At 54.6% G+C, this 16019-nt stretch overlaps 8 protein-coding genes across 8 annotated transcripts; 3 read left to right on the forward strand and 5 right to left on the reverse strand.

Moving 5' to 3' along the window:
* Window positions 1–82: 82 nt before the first annotated feature.
* J7T54_006160 (uncharacterized protein) lies at window positions 83–1228 on the reverse strand (the record flags this gene model as incomplete). Its single annotated transcript, XM_051504452.1, has 1 exon — window positions 83–1228. The coding sequence occupies one exon, from the start codon at window positions 1226–1228 to the stop codon at window positions 83–85; it is 1146 nt and encodes a 381-aa protein (XP_051366677.1).
* A 248-nt stretch (window positions 1229–1476) lies between these two features.
* Window positions 1477–1827, forward strand: J7T54_006161 (large subunit ribosomal protein L53; the record flags this gene model as incomplete). The annotated part of the gene is made up of 2 exons (XM_051504463.1): window positions 1477–1657; window positions 1715–1827. 2 exons carry the CDS (start codon window positions 1477–1479, stop codon window positions 1825–1827), a joined length of 294 nt encoding a protein of 97 aa, XP_051366678.1.
* A 200-nt stretch (window positions 1828–2027) lies between these two features.
* On the reverse strand, window positions 2028–3014 carry J7T54_006162 (Inorganic pyrophosphatase-like protein; the record flags this gene model as incomplete). Its single annotated transcript, XM_051504474.1, has 3 exons — window positions 2028–2253; window positions 2309–2772; window positions 2832–3014. 3 exons carry the CDS (start codon window positions 3012–3014, stop codon window positions 2028–2030), a joined length of 873 nt encoding a protein of 290 aa, XP_051366679.1.
* Window positions 3015–4054: 1040 nt separating this feature from the next.
* On the reverse strand, window positions 4055–6013 carry J7T54_006163 (Sphingolipid long chain base-responsive protein LSP1; the record flags this gene model as incomplete). The annotated part of the gene is made up of 4 exons (XM_051504485.1): window positions 4055–4516; window positions 4563–5094; window positions 5258–5374; window positions 5949–6013. 4 exons carry the CDS (start codon window positions 6011–6013, stop codon window positions 4055–4057), a joined length of 1176 nt encoding a protein of 391 aa, XP_051366680.1.
* A 616-nt stretch (window positions 6014–6629) lies between these two features.
* Window positions 6630–8198, reverse strand: J7T54_006164 (Dolichyl-diphosphooligosaccharide--protein glycosyltransferase subunit 1; the record flags this gene model as incomplete). The annotated part of the gene is made up of 3 exons (XM_051504496.1): window positions 6630–6915; window positions 6960–7811; window positions 7876–8198. The coding sequence occupies 3 exons, from the start codon at window positions 8196–8198 to the stop codon at window positions 6630–6632; spliced, it is 1461 nt and encodes a 486-aa protein (XP_051366681.1).
* A 1268-nt stretch (window positions 8199–9466) lies between these two features.
* On the forward strand, window positions 9467–11016 carry J7T54_006165 (hexokinase A; the record flags this gene model as incomplete). Its single annotated transcript, XM_051504508.1, has 3 exons — window positions 9467–9622; window positions 9676–10544; window positions 10593–11016. The coding sequence occupies 3 exons, from the start codon at window positions 9467–9469 to the stop codon at window positions 11014–11016; spliced, it is 1449 nt and encodes a 482-aa protein (XP_051366682.1).
* Window positions 11017–11178: 162 nt separating this feature from the next.
* On the reverse strand, window positions 11179–12522 carry J7T54_006166 (arginine n-methyltransferase; the record flags this gene model as incomplete). Its single annotated transcript, XM_051504519.1, has 1 exon — window positions 11179–12522. The coding sequence occupies one exon, from the start codon at window positions 12520–12522 to the stop codon at window positions 11179–11181; it is 1344 nt and encodes a 447-aa protein (XP_051366683.1).
* Window positions 12523–13379: 857 nt separating this feature from the next.
* Window positions 13380–15903, forward strand: J7T54_006167 (vacuolar transporter chaperone 4; the record flags this gene model as incomplete). Its single annotated transcript, XM_051504530.1, has 3 exons — window positions 13380–13904; window positions 13956–15566; window positions 15622–15903. 3 exons carry the CDS (start codon window positions 13380–13382, stop codon window positions 15901–15903), a joined length of 2418 nt encoding a protein of 805 aa, XP_051366684.1.
* Between the last annotated feature and the right edge of the window lie 116 nt (window positions 15904–16019).

Raw genomic sequence — 16019 nt, forward strand, 5'->3', positions numbered from 1 at the left:
ATTGGAGCACACAGGCGCAAACTAGGCGGGGTTGGCATTCGGCAAGAACTGAGGTCGTAGAGTTGAGTCTTTCATCATAGATCTATAACTCATCTCGTGGACGTGCATCGTCGCCCGCCACAACAGGCTGTCCTTCCTCCACACTGACTTCTATCCGCTCCACTGGCTCAACAGCATCTTGTTCGTTCATCACGCCACCTACCCTATCCAGCAAAGCCTCGACATCCTCCTCCGGCTTGTGGTCGCCTGCTACTCTGGCTGTCGGCAGCTCGCTCCCCGGTATCCCCTCCACCTCCACGTTGGCCGCCTCATCGGTACCAATCTCCACCACCTTTCCATCATGCCCTTTGAGTGCCACCTTGCCGACCCCCTTGCCCACGCCAAATAGTATCCGCAGTGGGAACAGGACAAGCCACCAGAGCGGCCCAGAAAGCCATCTCCTGTACACCAGCCACGCTCCCACCACTGTCAACATGTAGAAGCTCGTCGTGAGGTACCACGTGTCGCTCTTTTGGCTCCGCAGCAATGTACCCAGCAGATCCCTTGAGCTCTTCAGCATCGTCTCCAAGCCCGAGTACGACTCATCCAGCTGCGCAAAGGCCGCGCTCGACTCGGCCATGGTCTGCTTGGCGTACTCGCTCCGCTCCAACTCCGACTGCAGCGAGGCATGCATCTGGCGCAGCGAGTCCGTCACCCGAGAGCTTGCGCCCACCGTCTGTCGATCCTTCTCTGACAGCACCGTCCCCGTCTCGTACTGCTTCTGCTTGCGGATCGGCTGCGGTATGTGGACGGACGCAGGTTGCTCGTCGTTGGTCTCGTCGGTCGAGGTGTGTTCCGGTATCGAGTACGATTTGACGAGAAGCTGCCGCTCCAGTCTCTGTGCGTCTAGCAGGCTTTTTCTGGCGGCGAGGCGGGCTTGCCGAAAAGAGGCCCGTAACCGCTCCAGCTCGTGGGCCTGGCGCTCGACACCCTCCCGCAACCTCGTCTTCTCTTTTTTGCGCAGGTATTCCACATCTTCGGATAGTAGCTCTCGCTCATCCTCGCACTCACGTAGAGAACTTGTGATTTCCGCGCTGAGCTCTCCGCTCACACTGCCCTCTTCACTTGTGTCGAGGGGTACCGAGCCAGGTTGAAACTTGAGTTCCGCAAGTCGAGAGATGAGGTCTTGGATTTGGGAGGTTGTCTCTTGCAGAGCCGACAAGCGCTCCTGTAGCCCTTGAAAGGACATTATGGTCGGGCTTTTCTTCTTCTTCGGGTTTTCAGTCGGGTGGATAAAGCTTTCGCGAGTACTAGCTTGTGCGTGGGTTGAGGTGCTGCGACGAAACAGCTGTTCCGAAAATCCATATCCATCAATCGGGGTGATGCATCAAGTGAAGCGCTGCCCCCCAAATTCTCAACCGCGAACTGCCCATGTCCCCGGAACGAAGTACACTCACTCTTTAATCAATTAAGCCGCGATCCGCGCACGCCATTACGATGATCACTAAATTCATGACCGAAGTCACTGCCAAGTTCAACCCCTTCTCGCCGTGCGCGAAGCCGGCACGCCTCTTCCTCACACAACTACCACCCAACGCGCGGGCAAATGGCATGAAGATCACCTCGACATTGTTGCCCAAGGGCGCCACGGAATCGAGCTCAGTATACATCAAATTCAGTCCGTTTGCGCAATCCAATGGAAACAAGCAAGGCTTTGGAAGCTAACAAAAGGCAGAGGACGGCCAGGAGATGAACTTTGCGTGCGACAAAACAAACATCATCGGCTTGACAAACGAATGCGACCGACACTCGCGAGCGCTGCAGAAGAAGGACGACTTGCAAGATTGAAGCTCATGTCCTGCTTACATTGCATTTCATGGCGTTACGGAAACATCACGAAGAGAAAACATCTTGTATAACATGTCATGTACCACTAGAAGCACGGTGAAACATTTCAGTATATTTTATGTCAAGTTATGCACAGCAGCCTTGAAATACGACATGCTATACGCATCCCATGACTTTTACTCCTTGTTGTAAAAACTTGCTTAAGCAGAGGCACCGCTGATGAAGAACCACTTGTCAATGGAGGAGTCGATCTTCTCAGGAGCGAGCTCCTGGTGGGGAGGAAGCTGGGGCAGCTCGTTGGGAGCGACGCGGCTAGGGGAGTGGGCAACCGCAGTGTTGGTCAGCGAGATGCCGCCGGGGTTGGTCTTGCCGGTGATCAGGCGCTCCCAGGCCTCAGCGCACTCGCGGACGACGTCCATGGCGTAACTGGAACTGTTAGCAAGCGCTCACTAAAAACTGCCAATGTAGGCTCGGCACGTACTCCTTGTTCTTGCACTCGCCGGTGAAGGCGAACTGATTCTCGGGCTTGCCATCGGGAATCTTGTAGATGCGGAACCATTCATTGGTGGCGCGAAGCAGGCCAGGCAGGTGGCGCTCGACGTCCTCGACGTCGTTGAGCTTCGGAGCCAGAGGGTCGTTGACGTCGATGACGATGACCTTCCAGTCAGTCTCCTCCTCATCGAGGAGGGCCATGACACCCAGAACCTTGACCTGCTTCACCTGACCAACGGTGCCGACCAGCTCACCAATCTCGCAGACATCGAGGGGGTCGTCGTCACCCTTGGCCTTGGTCTCGGGGTGGATAGAGTTGGGATCTTCCCAGGTCTGAGGGAAGCAACCGTAGTTCCACAGGTAACCCTTGTGGGGGAAGCAGTTGCGGACGAAGCGGAGCTTGCCCTTCTTCACATCCTGCTTGATGGGGTTGAGGAGTTCCTCCTTGGAGACCTAAATGCACCTGGTCAGCCCGTGAATCCAGCCTTTTCCCTTCTCATGGAATAACGTACCTCAAGCTTGCCATTGGTCCAGCGGGGTATCTCGACAATCATATTCAGGATGGTCTGCTCCTGGTTGGCATAGAGGGGGATATCGTGGAAAGACGAGACGGGCACGCCATTCTTCTCAATGTAGACGCGGTGCTCCAGGGTGTTGGGAGCCGCAACCTTGCGGACACTGTATTCGGAGGCCATGTTGTCGGTCGCTGGAGTACGGGCTGATTTTTGATGCGGTTCCTGCGACGGGCTCGACGTTGAAAAGTGACGAGCAATCTGGGCAGTTCTCTGAGAGGGAATTTGGGAGAAAGAAGGAGAAGAAGAGTGGAGGGGCTTGATCGTTGATGAGGTGGAAGCTGCAGAATGAGATGGAGGGGGCGGGGTCTTCTGTCCGCTGGCAGTGGCCCTGTTGCTCCTGCCAGCGGTGTCGCTTGCGTGACGGCGCTGCTGCGCGCCACTGTACTCGCCCGCCATGGCTGACCCTATGGCAGTAGGAAATCTACTAGCCACAGCTGCAGGTTGCTGGCCAGCAATGTCAATTCGGGAGTGATTGGCCAATGAACGTCTCACAGACAAGGAGCGTGGCCATCTCGCGACTGCCGCTGCCGTGCGTGAAAGGAGCATGAACGTCAGGGGATAATGGTCCCTCGTCTCCGCCTACCAAAGGCAGAGTCGAGTGGCCACGGCCGACGGGAACACGGTTGGGTAATAAAGTATCGATTGTGCTGCAGGTGACGCTGTACCCGAGGTACGTCGCACTGGCGCGCTCGGGAAAGGACTGGAGTTGGGCGAGAATGGTTGGTTGGTGAAAGGGGCAGGCTTTTTGGACTTGCCGAAATGTGGCTGAACCCAAGCGTGTCGGCCTGAGGCCTCGTGAGGGATCGCACGCCAAAGTGTCTACCTGAGCACGCAGTAATCACTTACTACTACATATATCAAGACCGGACACTACTTAACATTTGGGGAAGCCTCTCCTTGCTCAACGTGTGCCGACCACCGCACGCGACACCTATCCTCAGCAGGCTGAGCGCCACAACGTCGCATTGGCTTCTCGTGCTACAGCACCAAGTCGGTGAGACGGAGGTAAATGCAGTTGTACAATATTGCAGCACGTAAACGACAGGTATGATGACTATCACAAACTAATCTCAAAAGATACACGCCTGCCGTTGCATAGAAGAGCACAGGCGATAGCAAACATCAGAGTCCCAAACACTCGCTTTCACAGTTTGCCCAACTCAGATAGCTTGTCCAGCTGAGGTACCAGTGGTTGCGTTGCTTTCGTCAGCAGGTTGAGCTATGCCTCCAGCCTCAGCAGCCTTGAGCTCTGCGTAGGTAGCAGAGGGCTGGCCTACTGCCCCCTCAGCTTCGCTTTGGCCTGCTGATACTCCCTCATCCGTCCTGCGTGGCTGATTCGAATTCTCTTCAAGGGGAGCAGCAGAACTACCAGTGGCGACCTCGTACTGTTGTGTTTGTGACTCCGGGCGCCAGTCCCTTAGGTCGTCCTCCACATCGTTCAGAACCTGGCGTGCCTCGCCGGCATACTCGTACTCGGTGCGGGTGTCGCCTGGCACAACGGGGGTGTCATCCAGCAAGCTCAACAGGCGTCGCCCGTGCTTAGCCAGGATGATCTGCTTCTCTGCTCGTTCGATAGTCGCGGCAAACTCGTATTCGTAGGCCTCCTTGAGCTTCTGGCGGGTCTTTTGCTGTCAGCAGTGGGACCTGTGTCTCGGCGTCGTTACTCACGATATTGGTTAATTGTGCCTCAGCGACGAGGTTCTCAGCCTCAGCCCGGACGAGCTCCTGCTCTAGTACCACCAACTTGGCACTCTGCGGCTCCTTCATCTTGAGCTTGGCGATTTCGTCGGCGATCTTGCTCTTGTTGTCACGACTGGGTTGCACGCTCTTCTCCGTGTTGCGGATGGTTTTAAGCACGCCTCGTGAATCATCGAGCGCATGCGCATACGTGTCTTCCTGCTCCCCCATCTCGCTCAATATGACTCCAACCTTATCCGAGATGTCGCTGATCGCCTCATCGCCCGTCTGCTCACCCCATTCTGAGAGCTGGGTGGCGATACTGTTGCGCTCACGTCCGGCTGCCTCATGGGCGTTGATCAGGTTGTTCTCGGACTTGATGAGCTTGTAGAGCCTGCGGGAGAGCTCAGGCTGGACATTGCCACGAAGGGAGTTGAAGGACAAGCCAGGTTTGCCGGTTGTGCCTTGGGCCGGTCCACGTCCGGACTTTCCAGAGCGGAATGAGAGAGTGCGATGGCTACTCCTGAAGATCTGATTAGCGAATTGCAGACTGATTAGTGCATTGATCGGGCAGGGGCTCGTCACAGGGAGAACATTGTTGGCGCAGGCGAAACCTCGCAGCAATAGCGAGCCGCGACACTGGCGCTGCGTGGTGCTGCTGGATGGGCGTCGTTGATCTGACTTACATTTTGAAGGCGCTGCTTCGGCTCGTCACAGATGACGATTTTCTTGTTGTTACTGGATCACACTTGCCCTTGGATGAGTCTCGCAGGTGATCCTTCCTGAAGTGTGCGTTCTCTTGCCTGCCGTCAGAAAACGACGAATGTCATAAGAAACCGTCAAGTAAGGGTCTGGGAGGGCAATGACGCACGGAACACATTATATCACAGGCCTGTCATTTCATGCTACAGTACAGTACGTGTACGTCGCCGCTAGGCGCATCTTGGCTCGATAGTTCCGTGGCGTCCGGTCAGATGGTCTCATCGAGAGCTGTTGCGGCTTCACAACGATACACGAAGGACTGGACGCCGGAATGCGGTATGATGTCACCAGTGAGGTCCCGCCCCCGCTGACGACAAAGCATACCTTACCAGAGACGCTGGTCGCATTAAACATTAGCAGCTTGGAAGATGATTCTCTTGGGCTCTCGCAAGTGTTGTGATGAGGAAATCGATTGCCTGAAATTCCCAATGATAAGAACCGCTATAGATGTGCAAGACAACGCCTTGCTTCCCTCATGTTCCAAGTAATGACCACCCAACTCCCTTGGCTGCCATGGCTCGAATCCCGACTTTGTTGGTACTCCGCACCATCCCCCGATCAATACGCCCGGTGGCTGCTCGAACTGTGTCGCGGCCCATGGTGTGACCTCCTCACGCTGCTGTAGCTCGTCCGTGGAGATTGATGGTGGTGGTGGTGATGATGGCCGTGGTGGTGACCATGGTGATGGTGGCCTGACACGTAAGACACTCGTCGCGCAGGAATGATCTCCTCGCGATAGTAGTACTGCTTCCTCGGCGCGTCGCTGAAGCACATTGTGATGAGATGTTGTGATTGTCGCACTGATTCCACCTGAGGGCTGCAAGGGTGATAGCTGAGAATGGAGTGTCAGCTGGCTGCAGGCCACAGGCGCTACATGTCGGCTTTATATGCGCATTGTCCGTATCAGGCTGTATCCATAGCGCCGTAGGGAACGTAGAAATTGGGCGAGATTCAAATTAAGTTCCAAGGCACAGACAGCTCACGCGCCAGGGGCGGAGCCGGCGCCATCAATCGGCCCAACCCCTTGGCATGGCATCGTCATTAGTCGACCCAGTGTCAAATACGACCAAACTGCATAATTGACGCCATATAGGAGAGCTGCGTGAAAAAAACCAGATTACCATAATTCGTAGCTCGATTCGCAGCTACGCACCAACAAGGCAGAATTGAGAACGCTTCGGGACGGAGAAATTCGCAGTCACCTGGCATGTCGCATAGCTGCCACTACGTCGCATGTCCTGAAGACAATAAAGCGTTGTCATTGCAACTGGAAATCTATGGCTTCTTTGCATCAATTCACGCCTGCTTCGTCTTCGCGAACCCAACGTCGATCTTGCCGACCGCCCAAGCCAGTGTGAAAACCGCTAGCATGCTGGCGAACACGATGAATGGCTTCCTCAGAGTGATGCTGGACGAAACGTCATATGTGATGATGAGTTCGCGGTCACGGAACTCGTCCACGAGGTTCCGCGCCTTGATGTGCACAGCAGTCCGACCAATCGTGTCCAAGTAGGTCTTGTGTAGACCAACAGTGTGCTCGATGATGGAAGACTCGGGGATATCAGCGAGCAGCTTGACGTTCCTACGCATGTTAGCCTTGTTCGATACTCGAATCGGATAACTCACTGTGCACCCTCAGGCAGCAGGACGCGAAGGTCGATGTGCTCGTACTCGACACCCTCTGCTTGCTTGGGGCCCTCGAGGAACGGTGTTCGGAAAACGAAACCACCAGTTGCGGTCCTGCGCAGGTAGTTGGCGGCATTCGAGTTCCACCCGATAGTGAAGGGATACTTCCACCCTCCAAAGATGGGGTAGCGTGGCTTCAGCTCCAAGACAGCCTCGCGCTTATTGCTTCTGAAGTGAGATGTAGATACATTGCCAATAGTGTCGGTGAAGTAAGCGTCGTCACTTCCGACTTGCAGAGGCACACGCAACTCTTTCAGGGCATGCGAGTTGGGGTTCATGAACTGCGACTGAGCCCACTTCACGCGGTTGAACTGGGTCGACAGATTGGCGCCGAGGTGCTGAATCGTATAGCGCTCCTCAAAAGCAACGTTTCCGCCCCAGTGGCTGACCTCAATATCACGCTCCAAGGCCGAGATGTGAATGACTGGCTTGGTAAACTCGAATCGGATCGTGGCCGGTGAAAATGCGCCAGCCGGCTTCTCGTCAAACGGGCCGTATGTCAACTTTGTACCCTGCTTCTGGGGATATTCTGGGACGTCCCCTGTGCCGGCTAGTTTGGTATAGTCTGGGATCTTCGCGGATCCGGCCTTGACCTCAGTCTTCTGCTTCAGCGTCGGGTATGCGGAGGGGGCGTAGATGGAGAAGTCGTAAGACAGGTATTGTTCATCGGTCTGGTCAATCAAGGCGGGTAGGGCCTTGTAGGCTCTAAGGTAGTAAAACGAGATGCCGAGAGTCTGTTGGCCGCCAGCCTCGAGAGGCGTCGGCAGTCGGATGCGGTAATATTGGACATCGCTAAGGGGTGTCAGCAACAGTAAAGCCGGAACGAGAGATGAATGCGAACCTCAATGGATCATACTCTACAACATCCGCGACGAATTTCCCAGCGCTGGCGTCTTTACGATCCTTGACCTCGAATCCTCCAACTCGACTTAACTGATCCGCCGTGAATGGAACGTAATATTCGTACTGAGGCTCCGAGGACACGTTCTCAATGACAGCATTGATCTGCTCCTTGGCATAGTTCTTCTCCAATGAGACGATGTGTACCAAATTCGCGTTCTTGTAGACCTGCGGCGGCTTGAAGTCTTTGGGGAGGATATCCTTTGATTGGCGTGGCTCGGCCGCCAGAACAGCCGAAACGATGCCGGCAAGGGCCGTTGCGATCGATAACGGCTTCATGATGAGAACTGATCAATGCGGGCACTCATTGACTTCTTGCGCCCAGGTGCATGCGGTTGTTGGCGAGCTCGTGATGGGCTAAGGAGCTGCAGGACCAAGAGAAGCACACGTCGCTGCTTAGGTGCGAAGGCCCACCTGTAGCTCTGCTGCGGCCAATCGACTCGGAAGGTGATAAGTGGGGACCCTATGGTTGTTCCGCTCCGTCAACAGCACCCCGTCGAGGGACCCTGACGGGCCGACACTGAGAGCTCTCCAGCTGCCAGCTGCCACTAGGCTCAGTGTATGTAAGTAGGATCAGGCTGCGAAGCAGGTGGGGGAGCTGGAGTGGAAACCATGACGACTTATCAACAGACACCTCTTGAAGCTATGTGAGATCTTGCTTGCCTTGGAGAGGGTCATAGACTATGGTATCCCGGCTTGCGTGTGCATGTCAATTCTTTGGATTGGCCTGGCTCTTATTATAATTGTGAAAAGACATGACCCAGCGCTGTTTCGCCAGTCGCCCGCCAAAGCCGAAGGCGGTGGGCACTTGCTCAGCCGCCGTTGGTGAGGGTTGGCGGTACAGGCTAGCGTAGGCAGCAAATGTCTCTCTATCATCTTCTGCCTTGCCCAGAATCTCAACCACAGGATTTGACCTCTTTTGACCTCATACCTCCAACTTGCAAAGACGTCAAATCAATTGCATTCAGTTTTTTGTTGTTTGAGCTGCCACTCACGCACTGAATCTACCTGACCTGTTCTTCTCACATTCCAGCTACCCCGCCAAACCCCGCGATCCGTCAAGATGGTTGGCCTTGGACCACGTCCGCCTCCCCTGAGGCAGGGTATGTCAGATTTACTTCACCTTCATCTCGCCCAACTTTTATTTCATTCACTCTGGTCTCGCTACTGAGTCTGTCCACGGGTTGGAGCCCGAGGCTGAGTTGTGTAATGTGTACCGTGGCGCCTTGATGCTTCTCCATGGATGATTTCTTGGGAGCAGCGTTTCCAATGTCGTCAGGAGGTCCGGGGAGTCAAGAAGCAATACGCGCGTCAATCTCAGGCCGGGAGTTTTCTAAGCAGGATGAAGTCGCACAGTGGTCTGGCAAGTGCCCAGCTTCGTCCCGTCGTTTGCATGGGCTGGCTTATTGGCTCGAGGCACCTCTGTACGACAGCACGACGTTGAAACATTTGCACACTTCCGTCTACCCACCGAACTTTCTCCTGTTACTATTTGCAAATGCCGACGCATTGCCTCAGAAGTTATCTCTTGATCTCTAACAGAAATCATGGCAGGCTCCAAGACGGATTTGCCCCAAAATCTCATTGCCCAGATCCGATACCTGGAGGATCTGTTCACCGTTGACACACAGAAGCTCAAGGCAATCTCGGACCACTTTGTCTCCGAGCTTGATAAGGGCCTCAGCGTCGAGGGTGGAAGCATTGTGAGTACCCAAGGTTTATAAGCACAGGTTGGGGGACTATGTTAACATTGCAGCCCATGAACCCTACCTGGGTGATGGCCTTTCCCGATGGCCACGAAACCGGTACCTACCTTGCTCTGGATATGGGTGGCACAAATCTCCGCGTCTGCGAGATTACCCTAACCGACCAAAAGTCGGAGTTTGACATCATTCAATCCAAGTACCGGATGCCTGAGGAGCTCAAGACCACGAACAATAACGAGGAACTTTGGGACTATATTGCCGACTGCTTGCACCAATTCGTCGAGACTCACCATGGCGACTGTGCTAAGGTCGATGTCCTTCCGTTGGGCTTCACCTTTTCCTATCCTGCGACCCAGAACTACATCGATGAGGGCATTTTGCAGCGGTGGACCAAGGGTTTCGACATCAACGGTGTCGAGGGCAAGAACGTGGTGCCTATGCTTGACGCTGCCCTAGCAAAGCGCGGCGTCCCTATTCGCGTGACTGCGTTGATCAACGACACGACGGGTACCATGATCGCTTCGGCCTACACCGACACCAAGATGAAGATTGGTTGTATCTTTGGCACTGGCTGCAACGCAGCTTACATGGAGGAGGTTGGCCAGATCCCCAAGCTCGCTCAGCTCAACCTGCCGGCCGACACACCCATGGCCATCAACTGCGAGTGGGGTGCCTTTGACAACGAGCACAAGGTTCTTCCCCGTACGAGCTACGATGTGGCCATTGATCGCGACTCGCCCCGCCCCGGTCAGCAGGCTTTCGAGAAGATGATTGCTGGCCTCTACCTGGGAGAAATCTTCCGACTCGTGCTTGTTGACCTGCACGATAACGAAGAGGTCAACATCTTCAAGGGCCAAGACATTGCCATCCTCCGCAAGCCGTACAGCTTGGATTCTTCTTTCCTATCTGGCGTTGAGGAGTAGGTACTGCTGCAGAACAGTTTAACACGGCAGCTGACAGATGATAGGGATCCTTTCGAGAACCTCCAGGAGACTTACGATACCTTTGCTCAGAAGCTGAACATTGTCTGCACGCTACCCGAGCTCGAGCTGATCCGCCGACTGGCAGAGCTGATCGGCACCCGCGCAGCCCGTCTCTCCGCCTGCGGCGTCGCCGCCATCTGCAAGAAGAAGAACTACAAGTCATGCCATGTCGGCGCTGACGGGTCGGTCTTCAACAAATACCCTCACTTCAAGGCACGTGGTGCCCAGGCACTCAAGGAGATTCTGGACTGGCCCGAGAAAAGCAACCCGAAGGAGGAGGACCCCATTGAAGTGCTCGCTGCTGAGGATGGCAGTGGCGTGGGTGCCGCTTTGATTGCCGCTCTGACGCTCAAGCGTGTCAAGGGAGGCAACCTTGCCGGCATCCTCCACCCAGAACACTTCAAGTAATCAGATCTTGAGGAGACCAAGGTAGACCTGCTGGGGCACAGAGTCGACGTAGAAAATCAAAATAAGACAGTTCTTACTGCAAACGTCGTTCGCTCGCAATACAGCTGATTACAGCTTAAAAGGTCTTTTTGTCTCTCTTTTGCTACGGAATTCTCTCAGATCCTATCCCATATTCGTGAGCGTAGGCAGCCAGTACTTCTTGAGAGTCCAGTAGCGACGACGAACACCCTCCCAATCTCCTTTCCCAGCTGCGTCCAGTTGACCCATATCCACATCATGGACATTCCACTCAATGTCCAGCCCAGCCTCCTCTGTGTGCACCTCCAGCACGTGACGGTAGACATCGTAGCATACCTGTCTATCCGCACCCAGGCCGTTGAAGAAGCTGAAGCGACCTTCGAAGTCAAGGATGCCGGGTATCATGTCTGTGAAGAACCTCCGCAGTTCAGAGTAGTCCTCGCCAAACGTGTCAAAGTAGATGGCATCGTAAACTTCGCCTTCGTCCATCAGCGTGGGCACCACGTCTTGCCATCGCCCTTTGTGGACTTTGAAGGCCCCCGGCTCAGGTCCGGATTCTTCCCACTTTGCACCAAACTTTGACTCTGGCTTGGCGATGTGCTCCAGAACGGCAGGATGCGCTTCAATGATGTGGTGTTTTGCTGGATTGCGTGCCGCGAACATGCCGTCGATGATGCCCATGCCGAACCCAATGTTCAGTATCCTCTTTCCGGTTGCTTGCCCTGGGAGCAGCGCCTGTACGGACTTCTCCATAATGTCCGTTTCCCAGGCCATCATTACACCGTTCAGGTCGGCATCCAGTAGCTTGTCGCCGTCGTAGGTCAGATTCGATTTAAGGTAGTCTTGGCTCATGATGTTCTTTTCATCTGCATCGGGAGGAAAGAAGCGCGCATTTGCCGCTGCAGCCTCGACTTGCTCTGAGGCATGAGTCTCAACGCCGGCCAATTCTTCATCCTGGTCGTTGGCATCTGTCTTTTCCTCCTCTGCATCATCGTCCCCGGCATCTTCTTCCTCTGATGGCAACTCCTCGTACTCGTCAAGTACGGCTAGGAGAAGTTCTGCTCGAAACCCTGCATCTACGCAGAGTCTATACAACCCCTTTCTGCCCAACCGCAAAGCGACACAACCTGGTGTTTCGTTGTTGGAGTCCACGTCGTTCCAGATCGCACCGGCATTGAACAGTGCCTCCATAGTCTCTTTGGCTTCTCCCACTGGGCCATCGTCTTCGTCATCCTCGTCTTCAGAGGCCGCATTTTCGTCGTCTTTCCTGGTCGAAGGCTCCCTAACGCCACAAGCACGAATCGCCGCATGGAGCGGTGTCTCGCCCGTTGTGGGATCTTGTGCCTTGCTTGCATCGTCTCGTGTCTTGAGAATCTTTTTCAGATCACTTAGATCGTGGCTCCATGCGGTGTAAAGGACATCGCGTACGTCGTCAGGGCAGTCTTTTGGTATGCGCGCGGGCATGGAATCGTCAACAGTCGAAGCCATAATGAACGTTCAGCGGGACTCAAGTGGGAGTTATGAGACTACCGTCTTCCCAGTCTTCCAATTGTTTGCTCAGCTCACAACGACTCGCCTGCTCTCAGTCTCAGCATATTGAAATTTGTTAATTTTTGTATTACTGCCAAGCTAAGGTTAGGGACCCCGCCGTCGACGGCCTACATACCGTACTCACTCGACAAAGTCGCTAGCGCTGGTGAACAAAATCTAGCCGCCTGTGGTTTAGTGCTGTGGATATACGCTTACACGAAAGTACGAATTTCTCGAAGACTTTGTGTAGCCCTTGGTCATCATTGACGACATTTTGCTCGATATTGGCACCACTCCTAACAGAATTATTGCCTCGTTAAGACACACTATCGCTAGCGACTTTATCGAGTGAGTAGGGTAGTAGTAGCGTGCGGCCAGGACTCGGGAGTCCAGGACCGCCCCACGAAGATTCCAGCCTCCATGTCGCCAGAAGAAAGAGCGCTAATTATTCTGCTTCACGTGCGACAGGGCGACGATTGATTGGGCAATGGCATCTAAAATCCCCCCACTTCTTTCCGTCGGAGTGGGGAGCTGTGTTTGGTCGTTCTGGCTGCGCTGCTTTCGTCACTGGTTCACTGCCGATCCACGACTTTGTCGAAGGTAACAACCCTTTCCTGGCGGTTCCTACCTAGACTACTAATAGTAGCCAGACTTCACGGCCTCGAACAAAGTCTCTCTTGCGGTACGAGGGTGCGCAACGTCCATATCCCCTCTTCTTTTAATTGGTGAGCTTTGATCTTCTTCTAACGTCGACCATACGCCGTGACTCCAAAACACAGCCCACTGCTCTCGCACGGCTGCCCTTCAATGGCCCGATGCTAATACTGCAGGATCTCAAGACTCGTGAAAAGACTTGGTTCACTCCATCGAAGAACCAGTTCCGGGTCAAGCCTGGCATCGTCGTGATGAAGTTTGGAGAGCAGCTTCGGTCGAGCATCATTCGCGAGTACCAGTGGTACTACATCGACTACGATGACTTGAAGGCGGATCTGAAAAATGCCACCGGTCCTTTCGTCAACGGCAACGATGGAAAAAGTGAATGGACCGAGGCAGACGAGACTCGCTTCGTCGGCAAGCTCGAGACCGAGCTCGAGAAGGTGCATACGAAGCAGCAGGTCAAGGCTATGGAAATCAGCAGACGGATCGCGGTTAGCGAGCGCGAGGTCCGAGACGTTGTCAACCGCCTCAACGAACGAGGGCTTAACGAGACCGGACCCAGCGAGGAGGAATTCATGCTATTGGAAGAGGACCTCAGCGACATCATCGCCGACGTTCACGACCTCGCCAAATTCGTGCAACTCAACTACACGGGATTTTATAAGATAATCAAGAAGCACGACGTAAGTGGTTCTGCCATGTATCCCGACGATTTACTGACAATTTGATTGCAGAAAAGCACAAAGTGGTACCTCCGCCCAGCGTTCGAGACCCGACTCAAAGCAAAGCCCTTCTACAAGGAAAACTACGATGCTTCTGTTGTTCAGCTGTCCAAATTGTACGACCTCGTCCGGACGAGAGGAAACCCCGTCAAGGGCGACAGTGCCGCTGGAGGTGCGCAGGCCAGCTTTGTACGACAGACAACCAAATACTGGGTGCATCCGGACAACATTACCGAGTTGAAGCTCATCATCCTGAAACATCTGCCGGTCCTTGTCTTCAACGCTAACAAGGAGTTCGATCCCAAAGACTCGGCCATTACCTCAATTTACTATGATAACCCTGAGAAGTGGGATCTGTACGAGGGTCGTCTCAAGAAGACGGAAGGTGCTGAGGCTATCCGACTCCGGTGGTATGGCGGCATGGAGACCGAAACCATCTTTGTCGAACGCAAGACGCATCGCGAAGACTGGACTGGCGAGAGCTCCGTCAAGGCTCGTTTCAGCATGAAGGAGAAGAACGTCAATGCATACATGAGGGGCGAGCTTCTACCGCCTGCCATCTTCGAGAAGGCGCGCAAGGAAGGGAAAAAGTCTGAGAAAGCCATCGCTGAGGACGAGAGACTAGCGTCGGAGATTCAATACTCCTGCATCAAGAAGGGGTACAAGCCCGTCTGCCGCTCGTTCTACCACCGCACAGCATTTCAGCTTCCAGCTGACGCCCGTGTGCGTATCTCCCTGGACACCGAGTTGACCATGGTGCGAGAAGACAACCTGGATGGACGAAAACGCAGCGGTGATAACTGGCGGCGGATGGACATTGGCATCGACTATCCCTTCTCGCAACTGCCCCCCGAGGATGTTGTTCGCTTCCCATATGCCATTCTCGAAGTCAAGCTACAGACGCAAGCCGGCCAGGAACCCCCTGAGTGGGTCAGGCAGCTTATTGCATCTCACCTCGTCGAGGCTGTGCCCAAGTTCTCAAAGTTCATTCATGGCACAGCATGTCTGTTCCCTGATCGTATCAACCTGCTGCCCTTCTGGATGCCACAAATGGATGTGGACATTCGCAAGCCCGCGAGCCACGACTTTGGTATTCGCCGTCCTGGGTTGTCTGGCACCACTACAACCTCGGACGACGAGGACGATCTGGATTCGGACGACGAGGAGGATCGGGTTGCCGCTGCAAGCGGCCCGTCTGCGCCTTCGCGTCCCGCCGGCCAAAGTAATGGGCAGAGCCGTGACAGTCGCAGGGATGTCGAAGACCAGACAAGGGACCTTCCGGCTGCTGTTGATGAAGCGTTCCCCATCTATGATTCGGACGAAGAATACGACGACGACTACGAGCTCGAGGAGGCCAGGCGTGTTGGCGGCTGGCACTACTACCACACACTGATCTCCACAAAGGGGCGTGAGTTCGGCCACAAGACGCTTGATCTTCTGAAATTCGCCATCCCAGCGCCTCGGAGCACCCAGGTTGGTCGAAGCGCGCGCCAGCAAATGCTCTTTGGCGACCAGGACATCCAGACAAAGAAGTTCAAGGCGCCCAAGGGGAAGAAGATCTACGTCCCTGTGCGCGTCGAGCCCAAGGTCTACTTTGCGGCCGAGCGCACGTTCCTTGGCTGGGTACGTGAAATCTGCTGTCCTTTACTCATCGCGACGCATTACTGACCTTATGCAGCTCGAATTCTCCATATACATCGGCACTATCGCCGTCACACTCCTTAACTTTGGCAGCCACCCCACCAAGACGTCTTTCCTGGTGTCTGGCATCTTCACTCTGCTGGCCATCCTTAGCTTGATCTACTCAGTCGTCATCTACCTTTACCGCAGTCGCGCTATCCGCGAGAGGCGAGCAGCCAAGTACTTTGACAAATGGGGGCCCAGTATCCTTTGCGGAGCGTTGTTCATTGCGGTGGCTCTGAACTTTGGATTTGAGGGGCGTGAGCGCCAGGTTTGGTGATAGGGGCGTGCGAAGCAGTAGGCAGGCCAGCGGGATGGATACTAGTAGACTGTACGGCGCATGGTGTAACTATGTCACTCTAAGCATTGATTGATTCCACACTTTTTCATCGTTGA

This window comes from Emericellopsis cladophorae (assembly GCF_022114955.1).
Source record: "Emericellopsis cladophorae strain MUM 19.33 chromosome Unknown NODE_1_length_1489480_cov_119_871856, whole genome shotgun sequence".
Taxonomy (NCBI): Eukaryota; Fungi; Ascomycota; class Sordariomycetes; order Hypocreales; family Bionectriaceae; genus Emericellopsis; species Emericellopsis cladophorae.